General features: G+C 43.5%; 1 protein-coding gene across 1 annotated transcript in view; it reads left to right on the top strand.

Annotated features, from left to right (window-relative positions):
• wwox (WW domain containing oxidoreductase) overlaps positions 1-25,282 on the top strand; it is a 142,738-nt gene that overhangs the window by 16,318 nt on the left and 101,138 nt on the right. The window contains exons 6-7 of the mRNA XM_022201935.2: positions 20,076-20,164; positions 24,368-24,553. Of these exons, the coding sequence (XP_022057627.2) occupies positions 20,076-20,164; positions 24,368-24,553 (275 nt within the window). The remainder of the gene's footprint in view (positions 1-20,075; positions 20,165-24,367; positions 24,554-25,282) is intronic.

The raw sequence follows: 25,282 nt of genomic DNA, 5'->3' as shown, positions 1-25,282 counted from the left end.
TCCTCCTTTTTCAATGTCCATGGAGATCAGCCTTGTGCAGTGACCTCTGAAGTGTCTCCTTGAGATGTTGGTACCAGAATTGCTCAGATTCATCATCAGTGATCCTTGGATTCTTTGTGGCCTCTCACACAGCTTTGTTTTTTTCCAGCAGAGGGGTTACTTATGGTTTCCCACGATAACCTTTGAGAATGTTCTCACATTTCTCACAGTGTAAACCTCCTTGTACTTTTTGGTTTTGCTCTGCACTGGAGCCACTAAGTTTTTTGGTTTTAGCCATTGGTGGAATTGACCGGTAACTAATAAGATCCACAGCTCAATTTACAGTTATTAGAATGTTCTAGACATGGTACATATTACCAGAATCATTTGGAATGATGAAGAAGTTTATGGCAACATCAAATTTGGACATGGTATTTTATGTAAAATGAAGCAAACCCAAAAACAAACAAAAATATAAGTATTTAAAATGCATTGTTGTCATCTCTAAAACTCAAACACAATGTCTTATCATATTTTGTTTTTGCTTCTGCCATGTCCATCCAAAAGAATATATGCATTTGTATGTGTATATATTTAGTTTATTACATGCATGTGTATGTGTATATGTGTAGATCCTTTTTGTGGCGCTCATGCAGTGGGATAAGGTAGCATCAGACTCACTGAGACGCCATGTTCCTTTCCAAGCGTCTGCTATTTCAGGTGTGGATTTTTACAAGGCAGAGGTGGAAGAAGGCGGTCGAACCTTAAAGATGTCAGTACATAAAGTTCCCATACTTTCCCGATGCATGATCTTGCATTGTTTTTTCTGAGTTTGTGTCTTATGATTTGTACCAGAATGCCGCCTGCTTATGCATCGTGGCCTACATACAGCAGCATAAAGGGACAAAGTTCCAGATAAGCCCCTTATTTCTTCTAGAAAACTACTTCCCTGCATGTCTGTGTTAATCTGGATACACTTTCAGAGCCTTTTCTGTCATCCTCGCTCTACCTTTGACCTGAATCACACTGGTTCGGAGAGGGGAAACGGGTGTACGCTTGTGTGTGCGACTGCATTTGTCTATTTGCCAAGTGCATAACCTCCTGTGTCAGTGTGACAGGCCCTGTGCCCCGCTGGCCACCACGCCATGCCACGCTACAGCCACGCTCCTCTCGCTGAGGCCAACAGGAAGTGACACATATGAAATGCTGACCTGTTCGGTTACAGCCCCTCCAGGGTCTCAGGATGCTGCTCTTTTTTAGTCACTGTTCGCCTCTCCTCCTTCGCACAACTACTGAATTTCCCCCCCCCCATCTTTCAGAAAGCCTTCAAAAGACCTGCGCCCTCTCCACTCACCTTTCATTCCCTACCACTGTTTCCTCTTCTTTTCTTTCACAAAATGATTAAGGAAATTGCAGTCCATTTCCCAGGTCAGTGAGCAGGTCTGTAGCACTCTCCTGTGCTTTCAGAGAGCCCAGTACATCATAGTTAATCATTTTTAGGTCTTACATTTCACAGGATTTAAACTTAAGCTTTTTTCCCCCTGTAATTTATTTCCTATTGTGATTTCACAATGACAATGAATGTTATAATATTACATAAACACCCTCAGTAAGTGTATTTTCTCTCCTTCTTGCACAGGGCAACATCTAACACCAAAACAGCATTTTAACTAAACTGCTTTAATCAAAACATACGTTCCTGTTTATAGTAATTTGGGATTGCTCATGTGGTGCTCTTTCTTTCATCGTAAAGCATTGGCAAGGGTAATTTCTTATGCGTGTGATTTTGCTGACATAATGCTGTTGAAGCTCAGATAAATCCGGTGGAGATTGTTGTCGGTGACGTCAAAGCTTGTACTTAAGTAGCCCTAGAGCCCCTTTTCAGATTGTCCCCAGACTACAGCAGCGTTACACCTGCGCTGCCTCCTCCCCCTGCTCTCCCAGTCCTGTCCTCAGGTGCATCCACTAAATCACTGAGGGAGAGCTGGTACTCCCTTATTTCCAGGATAACGCATTTTGCAAATCGGTTTGTTTCTTTGCTTTATTAGTAGCATGTGTCTGCCACGCCAGGAAACACTAGCTTAAGTCTCTATTTACTTTGTTTGTTTTCTACTTGCGTTCTGCCTGTGAACTGGGAATAAAATGGTCCCACGTCTTCAGTTATTCTCTGTATCAGCTTGGTACTGAAGAGCGCGGAGAGGATGGATTGAATGAAGGTGCAATTGTGATATGTAAATTTAATGAGGAAACCCCCTTTTTTCCTTAAATTTATCCCACTCTGATGCTTCCAACAAGCCACCACACAAGGCCCAGGGACTGCAGTAGGATTTACTGTAATATACCACTGAGCATTTCTTTACATTACTCAGGTGACCGTTACAATGCAGCTTGTGGGAATACTAAAGGAGGCTTTGTGTAGTATAGACTGTTAGTATAAAAGTATAAGAGCTGAATACCTTCAAGTTTTACAGTAGTAAGCATTTTGTGTGTGTGTGTGTGATTGTGCATCTACGTAACACACTCCGCAAGTTCAGTCCGTGTGCACACTTACGTGCACACACACATGCACGCTGCACACACCCATCCACATGGTGTGTATTTAAATGCTTGATTATGCATTTTGCATAGCTTTGGGACATGCATCACTCTTCCCAGACTGCTAATAAAGTGACCAGGGAGATGGGGAACCTAAATGAATCCTAAAGTGCCTGGCTTGCATTCCTCACTCTCTCACTCTCCCTCACCGCTCTGCTTAGTTATTCCAGCCCGTCGTGAAAAGCTGTGCGCCGCTCGGCTCTGTTCCTCCTTATGTCTGTCTGCTACAGCCAGGTGCTCTGTCTCTTGAAGAGGTGTGGCCTTCTCCTAATTGCCTGGACCACAGTGAACTATGGGCAAATGCTCTGTGTGAAGGAGCACCGTGGAGGAATAATTTTGAATAAATCACATAGTTAGCCGGTTGATATTTTCTGCTAAATAAGCAGTTCAGCAGCCGTCTCACAAGGAGGTGTGAGCGTTAGAATGATGGGTCACTTGCCATAGGTCATGTTGGGGAGGATTTAAATGATTTAAATGATGTCACTGCCACTGAAGGGGACAGGTTGAGGAAGGATGTGTAAGGCAGCACCTCTTTGTTGTTTGAACCTGACAGATTTTCATCCCTCTCTCTTTCACGTTTCCCTCTGAAGGAGGGCCCATAGCCCTGGGATGAAGGCTTCTTATGATGAGAGAGGTGAGAGGTTGCTTGGATCTCTTTCACTCTTTCTCTCTCTTTCTTTCTCTCTGCCAACAGAGAATGTTTTTATTGAAGTCTGAGAAGTGCTGACCACAGACACAAGTCCAGCACTCGCTGTAATGTTTTAAATTGAGAGATGAGCCAGTTGTAATGAGCTGCAGCCAAATAGACTGAGGCTCAGTTGATGTCTGCCAAACAAGCAAACAGTAATGTTGAATGCAGAAACCATCTGGCAACTGGCTATAACATTTATCCGCTATTACCCCAAGCTCTTTTAGCATCTTTAGCACAGTTGGAAATTAGCACAGGCTCTCTGATCCCATGATAAAGTTCATAGGAGACGCAGTAGGCTAATTGGATGTAATTCTGTGTTTGATGTCTCTGTGAGATTTTAAATTGTCTGATGCTGTCTCCTGTCATCTTTCATGACCCACCAAAAGCATATTCAGACATGAAATGGGAATTTGACGTGTTTGTGAATGCGCATGGATGTATTTGGTGCACTACGTGTCTGTGTCTGATTGCGTTTGCAATATGAAAGAGAGGGGGGGAAAAGGAAAAGGAGAAGAAAACGTAAGCATGTGGCCTGTTGTCAGTTTGTGTTTGTTGTGACTGACAGAGAGATCTCCCACTAATGAACAGACAAGTGTGTCACAACATTTCAACACTTCCACGTCCGATTGTTCTGACACCGTAAGTCACAAATTTCAGTGTCACAAAGAGTCAAGTGCCCTTTGTAAAGTGAAAAAAAAAATGTTGTGATGAAGATGAGAGTGGGCTGTTCAATGTTCTGTTTTTTTAGAGCAAAAGTAGACTTTTTCCATTAAGAAAGCTTTGGCGTGTAAAAAGCAATAAACACTTTGCAGTCTTTAATTGCCTAGTATTTACTCAATATATATGTAGAATTTTATTTTGTTTTTAATGATCTCATTTTCCCTAAAATCAATACATACTGTAGCATTTTGGTGCAGAACTCTGCAAATCATTTTTTTGGACTCTGTGAAATGTTTTCTGCTGATATGGTGAGTCTCTGAGCCTTGTCTTGTGTTTATAGGATATCCTCTGCAGTCAGGTCTCGTGGAATTGATACCAGTGAACTGCTCCAGGCATCCAAACAATCCTGCCCCAGGCATAGCTATCATTATTTTCTGGGAAGTTGCATGTGCATGCGTGTGTACGTGCACATGCAAGTATGTATATGTGTGTTTGTATGTGCTTTGACACAGAGTTAACACTGGTTTACAGCTTAATCAGTCTGTGTAACTGAATGCATATTTATCACAGAGAAAATTCATGCTCAAAGAATCAGACCTCAGCCCATACATCATTATCAAACACACGCACACACCACTCAACACACACAGACACACACACACACACACACAGATCCACATTTCATTAGAGAGGCAGATTCAGGCAGCAGTAGATTAAAAACAACGTGTGTTTTTACAGGTCCATAAATCAAGCGCGGGACGAGGGGGATTCATTTAGAGAACACCAGAGTTGTGGCGTAGTTGCCCTCACGTGACTAATGCTTAACTGCGATACTTTGATACACTGCCTTTTTATTAGTTTCATTCTCTCTTGCCCCATATCAATGATTATCTCTCAGCTCACATTTGACTTGCGAAGTAGGTTAGATGTGTTCATTTTTTTGAACGTTTTGATGATGAAACGGCCAGCCCCATTCTAACCGGTGATTAAGCCTACATACTTGCAAGTGATTAGGCCTGCAGCACAGAATTATTATTTCCTAATCTCACACAGCTTCATTACATGGGATTGATCTTGTGTCCACAGTATAAATAAACCACTGTGTTACTTATTTTTACACCACACCTGCTGTTTGGAGGGAAAAGCCCGGTCTTATCCTTTATTCTTTTCATCCATTGAGCCGGCTTGCCTTGTGGGAATGGTGGATGGAGAGCAGGGCAGTTAATCTGTTATTGCTGTTTCGACTGCTTAAATTTTCAAAACGGTACCAGTGTTTTAATGGCGTGTGAAGCACACACCCATAAAATGTTTTGTTGATCAGTGATGCTCTGGAGTAAATGCAACATCACACACACCCCCCCACACTTGCACCCCGTCCTCATCTGTCACACAGCTATTGTCTGAGGTCCTCCAAGGCTTAGCTGTGCTCTCATGTGTCTGTGTGTTTGTGGGTGTGTTGTCCTCAGTTTCGGCCTGAGACCAGCACTGACACACAGAGAGCAGGTGTAATTTCCCCTGCACTAAAACCCAACAAGTGGCACCAGGGGAGAGGGGAGCATATTACAAGTTCAAGCGACTGTGCTCCCTCTATACCACAGAGAACTACAAGCTCTCCTGACCTGTGACCAGGCATAGACCTCTATGTATGTGTGCGAGTGTGCGTTTGTGTATGTGTGTTGAGGGAGGCTCAGAGGTGTCGGAGCTGCCTCGCTGTTTCTTTCATAGTGTAAAGTGTTTATTAGGGTCCGGAGCTGTTTGGGGGGCCGCAGGGCAATATTATTTCAAGTGTTCCAAATGAGAATTGAGTGTGTGTGTGTGTGTGTGTGTGTGTATGTGTGTGTGTGTATTTACTGCACAACTTTTAGATAACCAGCCCCATATAGATGCAGGTTAGAAGGTGAACGGTTTTGGTAAATATATCAAATAACTCTGTAATAAAACCTGCTGTAAACCAGTGAACACGGTTTGACCTCTGACCTCTAACTCCCTCAGTCACAGTGCTTCATATGGAGCACAGGAGCTCAGCTGATTAATCCTGCTGTAAAACACAAGTAGGTTAGGTGTCAGAAACTTAGATTTGGAGCTTTTTGTTCCAAGAGAGCTGTCATAATGGGTTGGATTTTTTCTTTTATTATGAGTGGTTAATTAACATTTAAAGAAATGAAACTGCTTCTCCCAACAGTGATGGTCCGATCGTAGTTTAGCTGCTGTTACCAGTTCTCTCTGTGCTGAAGTGATGTGCACAAGGCTGTAGTAAGAGCAGAACTTTAGTATGAGCAGTTCAGAAGTTTGTCTTTTCTTTTAGACTTTCCAAGACCAAGAATACAATAAAGGGAGCAGATTAAATAGGGTTGCCAATGTGACCATGCATGTCAGCCATTCATTTTCCTAAAATAAATGGCTGGCGTGTTTATCCAGAGTTGGGTCATGCTGGCAGCAGGCTAAGCTAAGTTTTCCAGCTCCTCTTGGGGGTACTCCCAGACCAGATGAGATACGTAATTCATCCAGTGGGTTCTAGGTATACCCCAAAAAGCCTCCAAAGAAAGTTGCCTTGGAGCCTTCATAAAAGATGCCTGAACCACCTCAGGCTCCTTTTAAGATGAAGGAGCAGTGACTAAATTCTGAGCTGCATCCGGATGTCCAAGCTCCTCACCCCAACTCTAAGGCTTAGTCTAGCCACCCCATAAGGAAACTCATTTCGGCCTCCTTCAGTTTGCATGTCCAGCACAATGTAATATTCCTGCTGAAGCTGCCCCAGTGGAATTGCTCATCTCACACTCTGTTTTCTCAGACAAAGATCCTAAAATTCTTAAACTCTTTCACTTGAACTGCAACTCAGCACCAACCCTCCTGGAAGCATCACATCCTCATCACAGTAAAAATGTTTGTATGTCCATAAAATCCTACAAGCTATGTCATCAGGGGCAATAGTTCCTGCTAGGCTCTTCCAGGGCAGGCTGGCATGAGGGCCGAGACCAGGCAGTGTTTCAGAGACCCCCATGAAGCAGCAAAGAAGGACTAAATAAGGGGTTAATTCAGTCAGAAAAACTGGCAATCATCAGCGAGAAATGTGAAAAATTTGATTTAGCCTGTCTTAAATCAATGACCCTTTGTTTGAAAATGACTAAGAATTTAACTTAAAGTGTTTAACCAGCTGTCTGTATCACCACTGGGATGTGGGAGAAAAGAAAGCCTGACAAGTGGAACTTAGCATCAGTAACAGTCCGATTTTAGGGAGGAGATGCGATACACAAGTTGAATGCAAAGTGTCCAGAGAAGTTTTGGATCAAACTGAGCTCTCCTTGATTATTCCCTGAGCATTTTCCCTCGTCATTTACAGTAATGTTTTGTGAAACACAGAGAGTTGTTAGAGGAGAGAGTAATTTGACAGGCTTTTGTCATTCCTACAGGTCTCTGTGTGGCAGTGAACGTTGAACCGAGATAATTGGTGCCTCTCATCTCTCCTCTGAAGGGCACTGCTGCCTATTAATACCGTGTCATGACAAACTAGCCCAAATAAAATCCTACACACAGCAATGAGTGATGAACTTATGTCTGTGCGAATGTATACGGGTCCGTGTGCACTTGGATATTTCCTTGAGTGAGTCCGCCTCATTAATTTTTGGTAACCAAATCTCCATTAGGTTTGAATGAATGACCGAGAGGAGCCAACTAGGGCAAAGTAGAGGACTGGACTCATGCGAAGAGGTGGGGAAGAAAATGAGAGATGACGGGAAGAGCGGAGCACGGGTGAGGAAACGGGTGGAAGGAGGAGTGAGGTGAGGTTATGCGGGAGTGGGGGGCAAGGCTGCTCATCTATTACATCGCACAACGGCCCAGGGGTCGGCTTCAGCAAGACTGATTCAGAGCTATTGGGTTTGGACTCCATCTCCCATAAATCCTGGTATGTGACGCTGATGGATGTGGGCCATAAAGCCTCCCGCTCTGACATGTGGAGAGCAACATGGAGAACCATGGGAAAATGTGAGTGCTCCAGGTTAATGTCAACGAGGCCTGGGAGTGAAGAGGGGATGATGGAGAGAAAGAAAGACGTGGACGGCGAGAGATCAGAGGTGGAGAGAGGGGGATTGTGAAGATTGAGCGGGCCGAGAGCAGAATGTGAAAAAAGCGGAGTTTTTTGTTGTAGCACTGTAACAGAATTTCTTGTGGCATTTGCTGTAATTCAGCTGTAATGGTTCTGGTTTGAGGCCATGTTGCTTAGAGTGCAACGAATGCTCCCCCTCTGTAAGAGATATCTAAATATGTTTCTTGACAACTCTAATAAGCTGCCCAGCTATACAGCAATCACAGAAGTTTGTTTTTTTTGTAGTAGTAGTACTGGTATTTATTTGACTATTGTTCTTCCTTGTGTTTGATGCCTGACCAAGATGAATACAGCTCATTAAAAAGCCATGTGATTATAATAGGCCCAAATACAGGAACTGCCGACCTGGCTAGACAGGAAATGGAGATATGTGTACTTCCTCATTAACAAAGCCCCATTTGGACAATAAAGCACCATCCCAATGCGCACAAGGAAAATGCCCTGATTAGGGGGGTGGAGGGGCGTCGCTGCCCTAATGAAGGCTTCCCCCACAGTCATTTATGATATTGGTATGGGTAGTATGGTGACTAGGCCTATGGGATGAGCTGACTTGGACGTGAGATAGCAGATGCAGTATATTTGTATGGATGGGAGAGTTGAGAGGGCCGGGGGAATGCACATCCACAACTCATTTGGAGGAGTCAGTTTTACTGGGTTGCGGCTAATGGAGATGAGCTTGTGTTAAGAGCCAGGGGAGACGCTAATTTTACATAAAACCAAAAGAGGACTGCGAGCCGCGAGGATGCCAGTGCGGTCAGGTTGTGTTTACTCAATTCCTCCGTCTTTTCTCATAAAAGCTTTCGCTATTCAACTGAAAAGGAAACGACTGAGTGACATCACTTATCATTATCATGTTTTCTCTCTTAATTTACATTTTAATGAATTGATATGTGATAAAAAAAACATTGGTTTAATCTTGCAGAGAAAGGCTTCAGTCTAGATTTTTTGAGATTGAGTGTTTGAGGGTAATATGCATTTTCTGTGCCTTGATTGCTAAGAGGGCAAACTTTAATTGTCACTCTCTGACAAATACATGCAAATTACAAACCTTTGCGAAGTTCTCAGCCTTCTTTCAAAGGGTTTTACTGGTGCTACTATAAATTTTGGGAGAGCTGGAAACTGTTAATAGACACAGTGTTTTATTTGCACGGCCTTGTGTAGAAATAGCTATTATGTGGGCTGGATAATGGGATTTACATTGTGTTTATGAGGCTTTATTTTTTGACCAGCGGTATTGTGCGTGCCTTACACTCATTATGGTGGTTTGTAAATAGCATGGCATTCTGACTTTGTCATTGTGGTGATGCTGCTGTTACAGTTTCCTCTATAAACTTTTAGTAGATGCATTGGTAGGCACTGAACGAGTGTCACGTTTAATTCGGGTGTAGGCAAGAATCTGATTTAGAACTAAGTGGGGTAAATATTAAGAAAAGGTTTTTTGAAGGTAAAAAAAATGCACAGAAATAAAGATTTTCAGGCTTTGTTAATGCCTTGGACAATAAACTAATCCCTTCCCTGCCACTGCATCCTCCTCTCAGCTTCCTAATTTCTCACTTTTTCTTGTCCCACCCCTCATCACTCTCCCCACCATCGCCACAGGAGCTACCTGAGGCCCTTGTGTCCACCTCATTCATCACCTGGGTTTGATTCCTCTGCTTGGAGAGAGAGAAAGGGGGGAAAAGAGTTTAGGAGGAAGAGTAAAGAGTCATAACAAACCCTCCTCTGTTCTCTCTCCTTCTTTTCTACCTCCCTTCCTTCAGTGTGTGAGGGAGAGATGAATGCAGCCAGTGGAATTAATTGCACTCCGTTACTGAAGATCAGCAAGTTTGCACTGTTGGCGTGCTGATCTGCCATATGGCTGCCCACTAGGTGAACACTTTGATTAATGTTGCCCACTCCCCATTTTTTCCTCACTAATATTTGATTCTGATAACTGAAACTCAGCTCCTCGTTCTGAGTCTTTCTGTCTTCGGTCCTCGCTCTCCTCCTGTTTCCTCTTTGTTTAGTTTTTCTCCTTTGCCCACCTGAGCAATCTGCACTTGCAGCTAAAGTTTGGTTTCCGGTCTCACCTCTCTCTTTCATCGTTGTTTTTCTACAAGCTTCGCTTACAAAGTCTTTGTGGCATCAGTGCAGGCTGTGTGGAGTATCAGTGAGATTACAGAGAGAAAGAAAGGCCAGAGTGTTTGTGTAAGAGAGAGGTTTGGAGCTATGGGTACGTGTCCTTCGCAGTTGATTAGGCCCCTGGTGTGTTGAGTGTTTCTCTATTAGCCCCCTCAGCCTCTCGTCTTCTGTGCACAGTGACTACAGTGTAGCCCAGAGGTCTTAGTCACACACAAACACACACACAAGCCATGCACACAGTCAGATAGGACTGTGCTGGGGTCCAGGCAGTAACAAGGAGGTGAACAGATGCTGGAGTCACAATATCAATAGGGCTGACTGTAGGTAATAATACCTTAGCAGGGTTCAGCCATGAGACAGCGCTAACTAGAGAGGCAACTCTCAAGTGGAGCATTCGCTATCTGCAAATCACACCATGTAGCTGTGTGTGCACGTCTGTGTGTGTGTGTGTGTGTGTGTGTGTGTGTGTGGCTGTTTGTGGGTGCTCATATTCCCATTACATGTTGGAGAGCCTGCTTTTGCTGCTGGGGTGCAGTGGGACGGTGTCAGTGCCATCATCAGCTCTGAGATAAAATGTTCTCACCTAAGGTCACAAGTTCAAGTTTGTTTTCTTTTTTCTTCCGCTATAATGAGGCAGCAATACAGAACACTATGCAGACATCTATGCTGGAAGATCTATTACAATCACACGGGTGCTTTGTTTTCCCTCTGCTTTATGGCCTGTTCTTGCTGCTCGTCTATTTTGGTCTTCCTCAGTCTTGTTAAGTGCTGCCATTCTCCAGTGTTTGGATGTGGCCCAGAGGGCCCTTAGCGAGACCAGGGGCTGGGAATGAGCTGCGAGCCCCAGCCAGGGGGTGCCCACGGTAGGCTGCCAGTCCCACTAAATCTCCCTGATTACCAGGGGTGGCTGTGGTGTGATGGGGGTGTTATCAAGGTGGTGGGCTCTCCAAAGAGGCTGATTGAGATGCAAATGGAGGCCATAACTCAGAGGTAATGCAGACCTGAGCACCCTTTGCCTCGTCCGTTCTTCCTCACCTCACTCTCTCATCGCTCCCCATTTACTCCAGCATAGGAGGAGGGACTGTTATTGTCTCATGATAAAGTTAGATATTTATCATAGGTAGAGAGAAGTGCACTCTTAGGGCGAGGGCCAAGTAGGATAAGGCACTGTGAGTATGTAAATAATTGTGGTTTTCATTAACTTAAGCAATAATACCTGACTCTGCCATAGAAGTGCTCGTACTCCTCTATTTGACCACATTAACACTAACACTGACACACTTAACGATACCAATATCTGCTTCTTGGAAGGAACAGATGGACACCTAAGTGCGAGGGACTCTGGGCTTGCCAGTAGAAAGGTGGAATGAAAAGGGGAGGAGGAGGGGAGGAGTAATTGCACAGTCCTTTGCTGAATTGTTCTGTGGATGCAAATTTAAATCCCTCCTATTATTTTAATAATCTGCCTTTTACTGCTTGTGCTCGGATCATTTGTTTGCAAACCAGGTTATTTGGAGAGGGAGGCTCGGGGGTAATTTCATGCTTTGGAGCATTTATATCTATAACTTAATGAGGAGAGGGCCTGTTGTTTCCTGGTAATACACTGCTAGAGGGGAGCAAACTTTTTATTCTCCGTTTAGGGTACTGTTAGAGGGCAATAACGTGGGATTACTCTGATGGAATTAAGGAGCAAACTGAGGAGAGGCCTAATGCAGCTTCTGGTGATAGACCTAACTTAATACTGATGTTTTATTTAGGGTTTTTTTCGGTTCATGGGATGTACCATAGGAGACGGGCTATCCCATTTGCCCATCACAATAAGCTTACACAGATTTCTTCAGATTTAAGCATCCTCCTTCCCTGCATGCAACCTGCTAAATGCCCTCAGTTTGTCCGTACCCTCATGTATGTTTACTTTTCTCTCCCAGTCATCTAAACTTCTTAAAATGTTCATGCGACATGTTGTCCGTGCAGCGGTTTATGAAATTCAGACGTGTCTCCTGCTTGTTGTCACTCAGTTCGTGCCAGGGCACAAAGTCAGCCTAGCGATCCAGCCTGAACTCAATTTAACACAGCCGTAATATGTTTAGCCAAGAGACAAAAGGAAGACTCACCGTCCATGGAAAGCAGCACGGGGTCTTGTGAGATGATCGGGACTGTTAATGTAGTTACTTTTCCTTCAGTGGAGCCAAAGACATCATGGGATGGAGTGATGGAGGGAGAAGGTGTGCGTCCACGTCCTCCTCTTCCTCTTTCCTTCCTCCTTGCAGTCATTCCTTTGCTCCTCAGTTCCCTTGTGAAGGACTCTTCTTCGGGCAAATTGAATCAGACTGCATGAATTAAAGCAATAATTCAATTTGTTTACAAGGCGTCATTTATTCTCTGTCATGCCGGTGCTCCGTTGACAGTCTGTGGCTCGCTGACCCCCGACCTTTGCTGAGGTCACATGATGCATTTATTACATTGCACAACGAGAGTTTTTCAGGCTATTATCAGGCGACAAGGGGCTAAAGATGCATGATGAGAATCCTATTATTCAAATCTGTGGAACATTTGAACAGAATGCAAAACTGTATGACCTTATCCAGAGACAGGATAGATCGTGTAACTGGTGCTTGAACAACTGGACTTGGTTGTAATGAATGTGCTTACGAATCTGACAGTTAAAACAATAGTAATAACGACTCACTTTACTCTCAGATGGCACCACTGCTAGCCCTTTGCTTTTCCCCCATTTTATGTGCCCGCTGCATGTACATTTTATCCCAAGCCGCTCTTCCATTCATTCATTTCTTCCACTTGTACTGATAACACACGATCGCTTCTGTGATTTCATCCGAGAGAAAACAAGATTTTATATCCCTGCGAGGAGAGAAAAAGGCACAATCTTTTGTATTTCCAGACTAAACAATTGTGACAGTGGAAAATGGTAAGCAGTTTAGAATATTGCCACACAAAAGAGCTTTTAATCAAAGTGCATACCAGACCCTGCGGAGTGTAAAACACTCCCTCATCAAAAGGCCTATTATACACTTACTCACATCAAAGGCCTCCACGTTTCTTAATTGCCAGATTCTTTTCTTATTCAATTATGTTATGCTTGTGTTTTTATAAAGCTGATACAAAAAAGGGCTTGGGTAACCAAATCAAAGGGCCCTAATTTATTATCTCTGTACAGCGATGTGTGTTCACTACAACAGTCTGCATCTGTGTAAATGCGTGCGTTTCTTCCAGTGTTTTCGCTGCTTTACTGGGCCTCAGGATATCGAGATGATGCACGGCACGAGCGTTTCAGGAAAAATTAAACAGTGTAAAACTAGCAGGTTTAGCTAAAGCAATCACATTACTGTCGCACTTGAAAAGAACACATTATTTTGTATTTGAGAGAGTGGCGCTTTATTGCTGACACCCCCAAATAGAAAGTTGTATATACAACATAAGTGCACGGGGCCGAGGAGTTTTTCTCCATCTTTATTGTTATCTAACCACAACGTAATCAGCATCTAAGTGTGCTTGTGCCGTTCAGCCAGACACTAAAATGCCCGTGCAGAATTGCAAAATAAGTTGGGTGTAAATACGTAATTGCCAGTGCTTATTCTGAGATCTGAAATATTAGGGAGCAATATGGATCGCATTAAAATCCTGGTTGTTAGGGGTATCGGTTACACTGAAGACATGCAGGAAAATGTGCACTGTCTGCGAATCTGGCGGAGATAGAGTGGGTAAGATGAGGGGGGAGATAGGAGCAGGAGAGGGTGAGGAAATGGAGAGGAAGAGACAGAGAGGAAGAGGAGAGTAAGATGAAAATCTCTTGATGTCTTTCTGAGAACATAGACACATTATTTAAATCTCCATCACTTTTTAATGTAAATCTGATCAGGCTGCGCTCTGGATGGACGGAGGGGAGAAGTGAAGTAGAGGCAGAAATGGAGACACACACACACACACACACACACACACACACACACACACACACACACACACACACACACACACACACTGACAGACAGAACGACACAGAGTCGATTTATAATATAACACTGTTAGGATTGAAAGCTGTATATTACCGTCACTCTTCACACTTCATCCTTTATAGAACACAAATGCACACAAAACGCTTTCAAAATTATATTAGCTGTGCTTTTCCTTAATGAAAAAACACTTACACAGGCCGGCCGGCTGTGGAATATTCTGTGTGCATGTTTGTATATATGGGTGCATGTGTAAGTTTGTGTGTGTGTGTGTTTGTGTGGAATCTGATATCTGCCTCAGGCCCCATGGCCCTGGTCTGTCTGCATCCGAAAAGCAAACTCTGCAATTATGATGACCGCCCTGTCCTTTTCATTTCCCATCTCTGTCTCTCTCACTTTCTCTCCCTCTTTCTGTCGTGGGCTCTGTCCCTCTCTTTCCATCCCTCTGTCTTTATTTTCCTCTCTCTCTGACCCGTCAGTCTCTTTTGAAAGGTAAAGAAATTCTTCATCACCTCAAACTACAATACCAAATCTACTTGCATCTTGCAGAAACATTTGAAAAATATCACCTCTGCTTAAATTGTTGTCGGTCGCATTGTTTTTACAGTTTGAGATTTATGCAGTTTAGTTCAAATTTAGCAATGATATGGATTGCAGTGTAAAAAAGGACAAAATGACAGTGCCAAAAATCCCAATAATTACATATTTCTTTTCAATTCTATTCTTATTGTGAATGTTTCATTTCATCCCATCAAATTTTGTCAGTATTGTGATATTATTTGCTCGATTCCTCTCATACATTTTATATATAGTTCATTCTACACGCTGTACAGAAGCTCTTGTGTACTTCCACTTCTCTGCATTACAGGGGAAAATTGCACTCTTTACTTCACTAAATTTATTTGATAGTTAAAGTTAACAGTTACATAGCAAATTAAAATCTTGAAAACTTCTAATGAGCACATAAAATATCATGCTTCGCTATACATTAAATTAAATTACATGGGAGCATATAAAGTAAATTTGCTTCACCTCCACCAGCTATGACATTAAAAAATCTGCTTACATATTATTGCATCAGTGTTAATAATCCTATAGTATAAAATCTAATTATCCAAAGCTGACTTTTTTTTTTAAATGAATACTTTCTGTGTATTTAATATCCATATTGCTGCTAATAGTTGCTTTGTCAATTTTTAATAGAAGAATTAGAATGGAATATTTATGTTTTGTTGTATTTTTTCTTTTTTATGCTTCTATTTTAGGCCCTTTCATACTCTTTGTATTTCTTAGTGTGTCTCTGCAGCCTCTGTGTGACTCCTTGTCAGCTATGAATGAGTGATTAACTGATTGAAGTGCTTACTAATTAATGTGTTTCATTAATTACAGTTATTAATGCCGTGTTTACTAACATGCCCTGCCCTTATATGTCGCTGAACGGAAATGTCAGCAAGTACTTAACCGAGGCCAGGCCTTTTACTCCCTGCATGTGTGTGTGTGTGTGTGTGTGTGTGTGTCTGTCTCTCAGGTGTCCACGTTAAGAGAATCAGCACGTTCGTGACTCGTTCTATGTTTCTCATCTGGAAAATCGTCCCATGTCCTTCCTTCACCTTTCCCATATCTGCCCCTGCAATTGCTTGATTTGTAACTTGATTTCAGGAAAGGGAAAACCTGTAGATTATCCAGCTTTCATTAGGGGGGAAAAACCCAGTCCGTGTCAGAGAAAGAAGAAATCAATTTAATACAGACTTAACTGGAGGAAATTGCATATTCTGCCTGTATGTGCTGAACAGGCACTTTCTCTTCCTCACCAGAGACCTGCCTCCCTATTAATTGCAGTGTGTGTGCATGTCACTGAGTAAGTGGATGTGTGCATGCGCGTGCGTTTGTTTGTTTGCACGCGTTTGTGTTTGTAAAGCGCCGAACGTGTGCGCTCATTTGTGTGCGGGGCGCTCGGATGTATGTTGGGCCGAGCGTGCGTTGGGTCTCTTTGTCTGTGCGTGGAGGTCAGCTCTCAGACCTGCACGAGGGCATCCAGCCAGATGTGTCTGTTTCTTTATTTGCGCTGTGCATGTGCGTCCGCCGCACGTGGTGTGTGTCCATATTTCTTTTGTTGGTGTACGCCGCGTGCATAAGCACAAGCGCATGTGACTTAGCCAGGTGGAGAGGAGATTGGTTGGTATTTATGAACAAACGTCATAATTATGACAGGATGATATACGACCTGCACATTCCACAGTTTCCCACCCCTCCTTCCTTTTCTCTTTTTCTTTTTGCTAAAAATATATATCTGTGATATGAGTCTTAAAAGCTGATGACCAATTTAGTATGCTGTGTTGCGGACAAGGTCATAGAGATCTGAGTTCCTCGGTGTTCCTCCCTCCGAGGCCTGTTCTAATCTACAGAGCAAGAAGAGGGGCTCAAAGTCATTTCTCTAATTGCTTTTATAAGGTGCCCTTTTCACATGGTGTCTTCCCTGCTCATTCACTTTCATCGCTATTACAACACCTTACCTCCGCACCTGCTGGTTAGGATCCATCCATGTAACATTGCTTCCACTTTATATTGATATTAGGACTCTCATATTTACAAGAAGTGTTAGTATACTCTGCCGTGCCCCTCTCCCTCGTTCACCATTCTTCTCCATGGCTGAGGTGTTAACCGAGGTCTGCAGGCTAAGTGTTTTGTATATATGAGGGTACTTTTGATTCCTTAAGTGTTGCCCCTGCATTGGTGATCTATACGGGGCGCTGAGGTGGCGAGCAGCACAAGGTGAGGGAAGATGGAAACAGGGGTTAAAGTATGAGAGTGAAGGCTGAGAAGGATAAGGGGAGAGGGGGATGAGATTGAGCCTAGTGCATTAAGACAGTGTATTATTTGGCGGTTCCACTTGCTTGCGTCCATTAGGGGTGGCTGCTGTGCTATTAAAGGGGTCAGCGAAGTGTGTGTACCTGTGTGCACGTGTGTGAGTGCGCCTACATGTGTGTGCTTTAAGAGTTAGTAGAGTGGTCCAGTCTCTTATTGAACAGGATGGGTCTCCCCTGCTCTAATACTTCTTCATTTTATTGGATTGGATGGCCCCAGTTATAATTGTATTAGAGCGCTTCCCCCTCTATCCTCTGCTCCTTCTTCATCCTTTTCCACAGCAGTGACATGTCACATGTCATTCACCAATCCGCATGGAGAACACCAAGGAGGAGAACCTCTGCAGTGGCCAACTTCCGTCACTCGTGCAGGCAAAGGTTCACTTTTTCACTCCGCCCTGAATCTTGGTTCCCTCCTTCGATTCTGGCGAAAGTCATGGAGGTCATTGTTGTGCTGCAGGCCACTCTTAGGCTGAAGGTGGACGGTGAGAGGTGGCTGCAGGAGTTGAAGTCTGAGGCATCCGATGCCCACGCTATCTTTGCGGTGACCTTGCTGATTTCTGCTCTGAACATGCGTTTCCTTTCTGGATCACGAGAACAGACGTTTTTTGATGCAATTTCTAGTTTTCAAACCGTTATTTACATGTGTTTCATTCACAATCATCCTTTTTTTGCTTTTAGATGGAGCGATAGTTTGTGTGTAGCTGGGGGCGGTAAGCTCCGTCACCTCGAGCCGAGCTCTGTGGTGTTGCATACTCAGCGATTGCTCCAGAGTTAACCAGAGAGGCTTCGCTGCCTCTCACTTTTCCTTCGCCCTTGAAGAGACCAGGAGTTGTCAGGGTCCTCATAAAAACCCTGAACGATTGCGTCTGTGCGTTCTCCCTGTCTTTTTCTACCTTTTTTTCCTTCTTCTCCTTCCAAAACCTGGCCATCTGTCTAATTGTTCACCTCCATCGCTTTAATGCTTTTTACATGCTTTTTCCCCCTCTTTCCAGGCAATAAACTTTATTTTCTTCGCAAGACTTCAATCTGCAGGGGGAGGGTAGGCGGGCGGGCAAGCAGGCTGCTCACCTTCTCCCTGCTGGATTTGCTCCAGTGGCCCCCCTTCAGCCCCCCTCCATCCTCCCTCTGGTCTCCCATTACTCCATCTCTCCTTCCCTTTTCCTCCGTGTCTCCAGAGAAGGGGATATGTGTTCGTCAAGCTGACACCTGCTCTCATCTTCTCTGCTGGCCATACGTTCATAGAGAGCTATCCTGTTGAGGAGGCCTTATAGTGACCTGTTAATTATCACACCGCTGCCTGCTTTGACCTTGTTCGAAAGCAATGCCTCTTTTTCTCACAGTAAAACAAGCAACTAAAGAGAGTTTTTTACACACAAATATCCCACAGCAGGACAGTTTCTCATTATATCACACATTTTCCTGTTACACCTGTATGAATATGAATATTTTTTTCATTTTTAATATATATTTTCTTCTAATTGATCACTTCTTCTCGTGTTTCTGTGTATGTGTGCTGTGTAAAAGTGGCAAGCAGTGTAAATGCTTATTGCACATACAAGTCATTACATTAGACAGTTGTCTCCTCTCACCTGTGATTACTGCTGTGTGCAGATCATATAAGCAGGTACCCTATAATCATATCTATAATAGCCATAATCAGCCCTTTAATGCTCTGTAATGGCATCTATATAATGGTATAGAGTGGCATCAAGAGAATAATTCAGGCATAGATAATGGTGCGATAGCGTGGTTTTACCCTTGAGTCACAACATTGAATTTGTTGTGTGCGTGTGTGGGTGTGCGTGTGCTTGTGTATGCATGTATAAATACGCCCTGGGGCAGTTAAGGTGTCTGTAAAATGCCTGAAGAATCACATTTCCATCAGAAGGTGCTCTTAACCCTTTCTTGTTTTCTCTGTGCTCACTGCTCCATGGAGCGTCCTTGCTGTGAGTGTCATGTATACTTAGCTCTGCAGAGGAGAGACGCTCCCACATGACGCTCACAGACAGGAGATCAAATCAGTGGAAAAGGCTGACAGGGGAGCAGCGGTGGCGGCGGCGGCGGCGGCGGCGGCGGCGGATGAAGAGTCGAACGCTCTTCCGGGGTGTAATGCGAGCTGACAGTGTTCCACCGGGATGGTGGGCAGGATGGTAGCTCTCAGGAATACCTGGTGCTGCTGAACCCAGAGACCAAAGCATGAGGGATGCTCCGGTCTCTGGGTTCTGCATGCTCCGCCTCAGTTCATGCTGCATGCGCTAGTGCTAACATATGCCGAGGTCCCATGCGAGCTCATAAGTTGTAGGTGGATTGAACGTAGCTTGTCTGCTGAGGGCCCGATAAAGAGAAAAGCGAGAAAGGAGAGAGGAAGGACGGGAAGACATGGAGAGACTCTGACACTTGACAAACATGGTTGTATGCGGTTAATAAAGAGATATGCTCCTTCAGGCCTGCGTGCATCTTTGCAGAGGCCTTTGCCCCGCAGCACAATGCTACAGCGGGATGGAGAGGATGATGAATATTTAGCCTGTCTTCTGCAGTGTGTAAATGCAGCTATGCATTCACTTCTTAAGTCATTTATCTTTCCCTGCTCCTCTCCTATCCTTACCCTGTCTCCCAACATATGGTGTAAGATGAGCCACACACACAAACACACACTGATAACACACAGTCACAACCTATGGAGTTCATTTCAAAGTCTTTAAGCATGACTGCAACCAGAAGCAGCATTCTTTTTGCACGATTTTAATGAAAGTAAGGGTCAAGCAGAGTCCAGAGGGAAAAACTCAGGACAAGAAAACATGGTGAATAAAAAAGAATAAACTCGAGAGCTGCAATAAAAAAGGAATCCCTCTTTAAGGAAGTCACACTCATGCAGTAGATGTTATGTGTGTGATTCACACACAAGTAATCATTGCATTTAAAAAAAAAGTTTTTTAACCACTGAACTTGGACTTTGTGATATTTGTTTTCATTGAAGATGATGCCAATTATAATAAAATACAACCTGGAAAAAGTATAATTAACCTTTTGCTTTGCTGTTCCTGCTGGCTATTACAATCATTCCTTTATGTTTTCTGTCTCAACAGCACAAAGCAAGAGTGGAAGCCATGATGTGCAACCTGGCTTCTCTCCGCAGTGTCAGGGAGTTTTCTGAGTCATTCAAGGCCAAGAAACTGTGAGTATAAACCCCACGAATAATTTTACTAACTGGCTTTCTCATCCTATATATTTTCTTTCTTATTAATTACAAAACTGCACATCACTTCTACTTTTGTTTCTTGTGGAATAGGTGCCATTTATAATATAAGATAAGATAAAAACTTTATTAATCCCGAAGGAAGTTCTTGTGCCAGATATTGCTCAGAAAAGACAAAATGGCACAAAAAATGCAGTGCCTAAAAAAGCAGAGAAGCAACAAGATTTAAGTATGATGCATTAAAATGTTCCTGTCAGTGCTGTGTTTGAGGGGGTCACAGTTAATTTTAGTTGACCTTTGGACACTAAACCTTGCAATAAATCAAAGTAACGTGACCTGATATTACTTGTACAGATGCTCTACACATGGAACACTGCTCTGTGTAATGTGGGACTCGTGTGTTTAGGTTAAAATCAGACTTAGCCTGTGTCTTGCAGGGCGCTAAATACTTGTTTTTAAGTACATGGATTGAAATTAAACCTTTGAATCGGTTTCCTACCAGCCTTTTAAACAAAAGAGACGTCTACAAACAGTTTTTGAATCAAATTCCAGTCCTGTCAGTTTGCCAAACTTACAAATCATGGTGCTGTCTCTCTGTTCAGAGCAGCCGTTAAGTTGCCATCAGTCTGCGAGCCTTTTTTAATCAACTGGAATGAAGAAAACGACAACAATAAGGACTAAACGGTGCCTCTTATTTAAGGCCAATCACTGTATTCATCACCACTGTTATGCCATACTTAAAGGACATCTAAAATGTTACCGACGGATACCATATGGACACAGCCCCAGGAGTAAGTGTGTGTATTTGTGTTGATTTGCTTGACATTGGTCGAACACTCTTTATGGCACTTATTTTGTAGTGGTCAGCTTTTACGGCATGTGTCTTGCGTCCCGTGGTCGGTCGTACGGTTGCTATTTTGGGGTCATGAATTCTGTCATCCATACTGCTCATCCACCCGCAGGTCTCCAGGCAGGGGAGTGTGTGTTTGTGTGCGTGGCGATGCTGGTGTCAAGGGAGCCCCTTGGGGAGAGGCAGGGCAGTCATCGCCCGTAGCAGCCCTGGGGCAGGGTATGGCCATCCAGGACACGTGTCTTGGGTCACAGCCAAACCTCACGGTGGCTTCCCTCTCTCCGTGTCCTATGGTTTCCTCCCAGCTCTTACATATATCCCTCCCACCCACACTGAAGTATTTTGGCCTCCCGTTAACTCCACTGTCCCTGGCAATCGTCTCCTAGTTTTGTTTGTTTGCATGTCGCATCTTACAAATTGTTTCTCTACCTCAGTTTCTCTTTCTTCCTCCCTCTCTCATGTTGTCTCTCAGTCTCTCTCTGTCTGTGTCGCTCTCTCTCCACCTCAGTATTTTGGCAAGGTTGTATTTCTTCATTAGCTGTGCTGTTGGGGGGGAGTGGGGGACTCCCAGGGGACGTCAGAGTACATTAATTCTCATCAGAAGGCGAACAGAGCAGAGTGGAGGCTGGGAGCTCTGAGCTGTGAATGGCACTGGGCAGCTGTCTGAGTCTACCACCACTCTATTACTGCACGTATGTCTTCAGGCATAACACACACAGGAGCGACAAACACATCGCGCACATACATGTACAGACAATTCAGATGCATACACACACAAACCGGTTTGTAAACACACACACGCATGCACAGTAATGCTCCTGCAGCATGTCATTGACAGGTGAAATGTAATCAGAGTCTTTTTCTTTTCCTTCTCTCGTTTCTCACTCCCCTGCTTTTAAGTGCTTTAGTCAGTGGCTTTCACGCTGCTTTGTGTTCCATTGACCCCGATTCTGCTTTAATTGCCTGTCCTTTGAAATGAAATTACCTGGATATTGATATTGTTGAATGCAGTGCAATTTCATTGGGATGTAATTGATGGAGGACGGCGCTGACAGAAGCCCCTAATACAATTTCTACTGAACGGTCCATAATTAACACGTGCAATTTGTTTTCACCTGTGATTTTTTTTTTCCCCCTGCATTTATTCTCCTCTAATTTTCAACATATTACATCTAATGGTTAATTTGTAAGAATAAATGCAAGCCGGGTCACGTTAGCTCACAGTTCTGTCATTCCTTTGCGTTATGGTCGCTGTCTGATTGTTATTGTCACACTTCACACTGCTGCGTGAGTGTAAATATGGGTCAGGATGAGTGTTGTTCACATATCCGTACGTGTGTTGCCAGTGTCGGTTTCCCTGTTGCCAATAAAGCGCAGTGTTAACGACCAGCAGTCCGAACCCAGCTCACACAGGCAATCTCTTCCTGCTGGCCCACATTATCATAGAGGTCAGAGGTCACACCCAGGGGGGTTATTTAAAGTAAATATATAAACTGATGTCTCCCTGTTTGGTAGTTAACACCCTCGTTTGACCAGCGCTGAGATTGCACAGTGCACACAGTGTTGTGTGAGGTCTTAATGTGGAGAGAGGGACTGTGGTACGCGGCAATAGGCCTATTAAAGACATTCATTAGACCGGCGCTTATGAGAGAGGGACTAACTGGTGGGCAGTTGAATTAACAGGCCTTTTACATTACAAGCAGACTCACCAGAGGCCCATCGGAGCTGCGTGGGGGAAATCGCTCTACTGGCCAGAGAAAAGTTGGTTATACGAGTTCTTGATCGCAAATTTGTGATATACTGCGAGTGATGTACTGGGGATTTTTTTTTCTCCTTCTTTGCAGCATAGAGGTCACAACATTTAAATCTTAAGAGGTGTAGCTGACATGAGGATTAGTTTAAAACAACAGCTACAGCAAAAGGTTGAGAAGTTAGGTCAAGAGTTCATGCCTGTGGTGTTATTGTGCAGCCCTGAGCCGGTACGTTGGGGACGGAGCCAAGAGCTTTGCCTCGTGTTGCACAACGTTACTGTACTTCACACTCTATTAGACAGGGGAACACTGGGCCAAAAACAACCGATGTGTTTTGCTTTCTTTTAAGCTGCGAGCAATTTCTGAGCCAAAATTGACATCACAGCAACTTTTACTCTTCTATCTTGTTTTATCAGATTTAAGTGCAGGTTACTGAGGTCATTTATTTACAGATGTGTTTTTATTCCAAGTCATTAAGCCAGACTTCCTCACCTTGTTGTATTTTGGGTGAAAATTTAAATGTCTCACCGCTCGCGTGTGCTCTGTTGAATATGTGCTGAGGTTGGCATTCTTTAAGTTGACTTGTGCCTAGGTTTGTGCTCTTTAATGAACCTTGTGTGTTCAGAGGCCTGAAGGTGATCGTATAGTACACTACTATGTAATAGCATGGGATGGCTCATTATAGCAAGGCATAACAATTCACACATTAATTTTCCAGCATCCAGTTTTTAATTAATCCAGTAGGCAGTCTTAAACACAGGGTACACAAATTGCCTTCGGCCTCATAATTAATTCTAATGGAAGAAATTAAAAATTGGTGGGGTGTGTTTGGATTGTTCGGCTGTGTTACTGTGGTTTTGAGCTCGCTGGAGCGACGCTGTCACCGACAAGGATCTCTCCCTGCCCTGACCAATCCAGCAATCTCCTTTCCCTGCCACGCGAGCAGGGAGTGTTACTCACTCAGCCACACGAAGTCTGCAAGAATGGAAATGCTTTGCATGTCTGTGTCTGCTAAAGCATATGCTTTTCTTTACTGGCCCCTGAATAAAGTCCGTTGCTTTTTATACCATAATTTGTGCGTGCGTTTCCTTTGATCTGCTCTCCTCTGCTCAGCCTTTCTCAGTCGTTGTGTTGGTGGGTTTGGTTGCTCAGAGTAGTTACACAGAGCCTGTATCAACACCCATTACTTCCACCACCCTTGTGTGTTGAAACGTTTTGAGATTGCTTTTCAATGTGTTGTTACTCTTGGACTCCAGCCAGCTGTATTTGGTATCTACAGTACCTGTTCATCTGTGGGGAGTTACACTGGAAACCTCTGTGTGATATCAGCATTACTGATGCTCTGTCTCTGCAAACCTCTGAAGTCCACCACAGTCTGGAATAAGACACCCTGTTTCCTCTCTCTGCTTTCACTTTTCACTATTGCATCCTCTTTGTTTTTTATTCCTTCTCCTTTTCTGTCATTGCCTCTTCTTCAGCCTAATATGTTATAAAAATCCACATTTTTGTGTTTTGTGTCGATTTTGTTTTTGCTTCAAAATCGCTCAAACATGTCTAATTTCTGCTTTCTTGCTCCCATAGCCCCCTGCACATTCTGATATGTAACGCAGCAGTGTGCACTCAGCCCTGGAGTCTGACGGAGGACAACCTGGAGTCCACCTTCCAGATCTGCCATCTGGGTCACTTCCTGCTGGTGCAGTGCCTGCAGGACGTGCTGCGTCGCTCGGCCCCCGCCCGTGTTGTGGTGGTATCTTCCGAGTCCCACAGGTAAGACAATAAAGCAGGCAGGTTGACTAGTTTTTTATTAGTGTACCTATTTGGTCTCAAGAGAGGACTCGTAAAATTAGGCTTTACTGCAGATAGAGTTAATTATTGAAATTTTTTGGCTCTTTTAATATGTAATAAGTATGGCCTGTGCATTCTATGAGATAGAAGGCTTATTATCCAAATTAATTCTTAATAGTAGTGGGTAATGACAAAAATATTTGTTTTTCCAGTTAATGTATCTATATATTTAGCAAACTTAAATGTGTTCTGTGAAGTTTTCTTGTAAACAAACTGAAGTTAATATTCAGTGTTTCTCAACAGACCTCACAGCCTGTGTCCTTGATGTCTAATAAACCTGATGAATGAATTTACTTCCTTATAAAACATTATCAAAGCGGATTTTAGAAACAGTTTGAAACTTACATTGTTTACATACGCTTTAATTTGCCTTTACTGGCATATTGCTGAGTGTTTCCGTCACCTGTAAATCAGTGGAACAGTGCAAAAGCCATTGGTTATTGATGTGAGTGCATAAGACAAACAAAAACAGAACTTAATAATTAAATGACTGCTCTGGAAGGCTACTAGAGGTAAAAACAATAGAAATAATAATAATAAAAAAACCAAACAAACAGCTGCACAGCAGAATGTTTCAAATTATACAGAAGTGAGTACACCCCTGTGCACAATCACTTAAATCTTCAATGATTTAAAATTCTATCACTTCTG

Source organism: Acanthochromis polyacanthus, chromosome 8 (assembly GCF_021347895.1).
Source record: "Acanthochromis polyacanthus isolate Apoly-LR-REF ecotype Palm Island chromosome 8, KAUST_Apoly_ChrSc, whole genome shotgun sequence".
Lineage (NCBI taxonomy): Eukaryota > Metazoa > Chordata > Actinopteri > Pomacentridae > Acanthochromis > Acanthochromis polyacanthus.
Note: the sequence above shows the minus strand (reverse complement) of the source record. Positions and strands in the feature narration are given on the sequence as shown.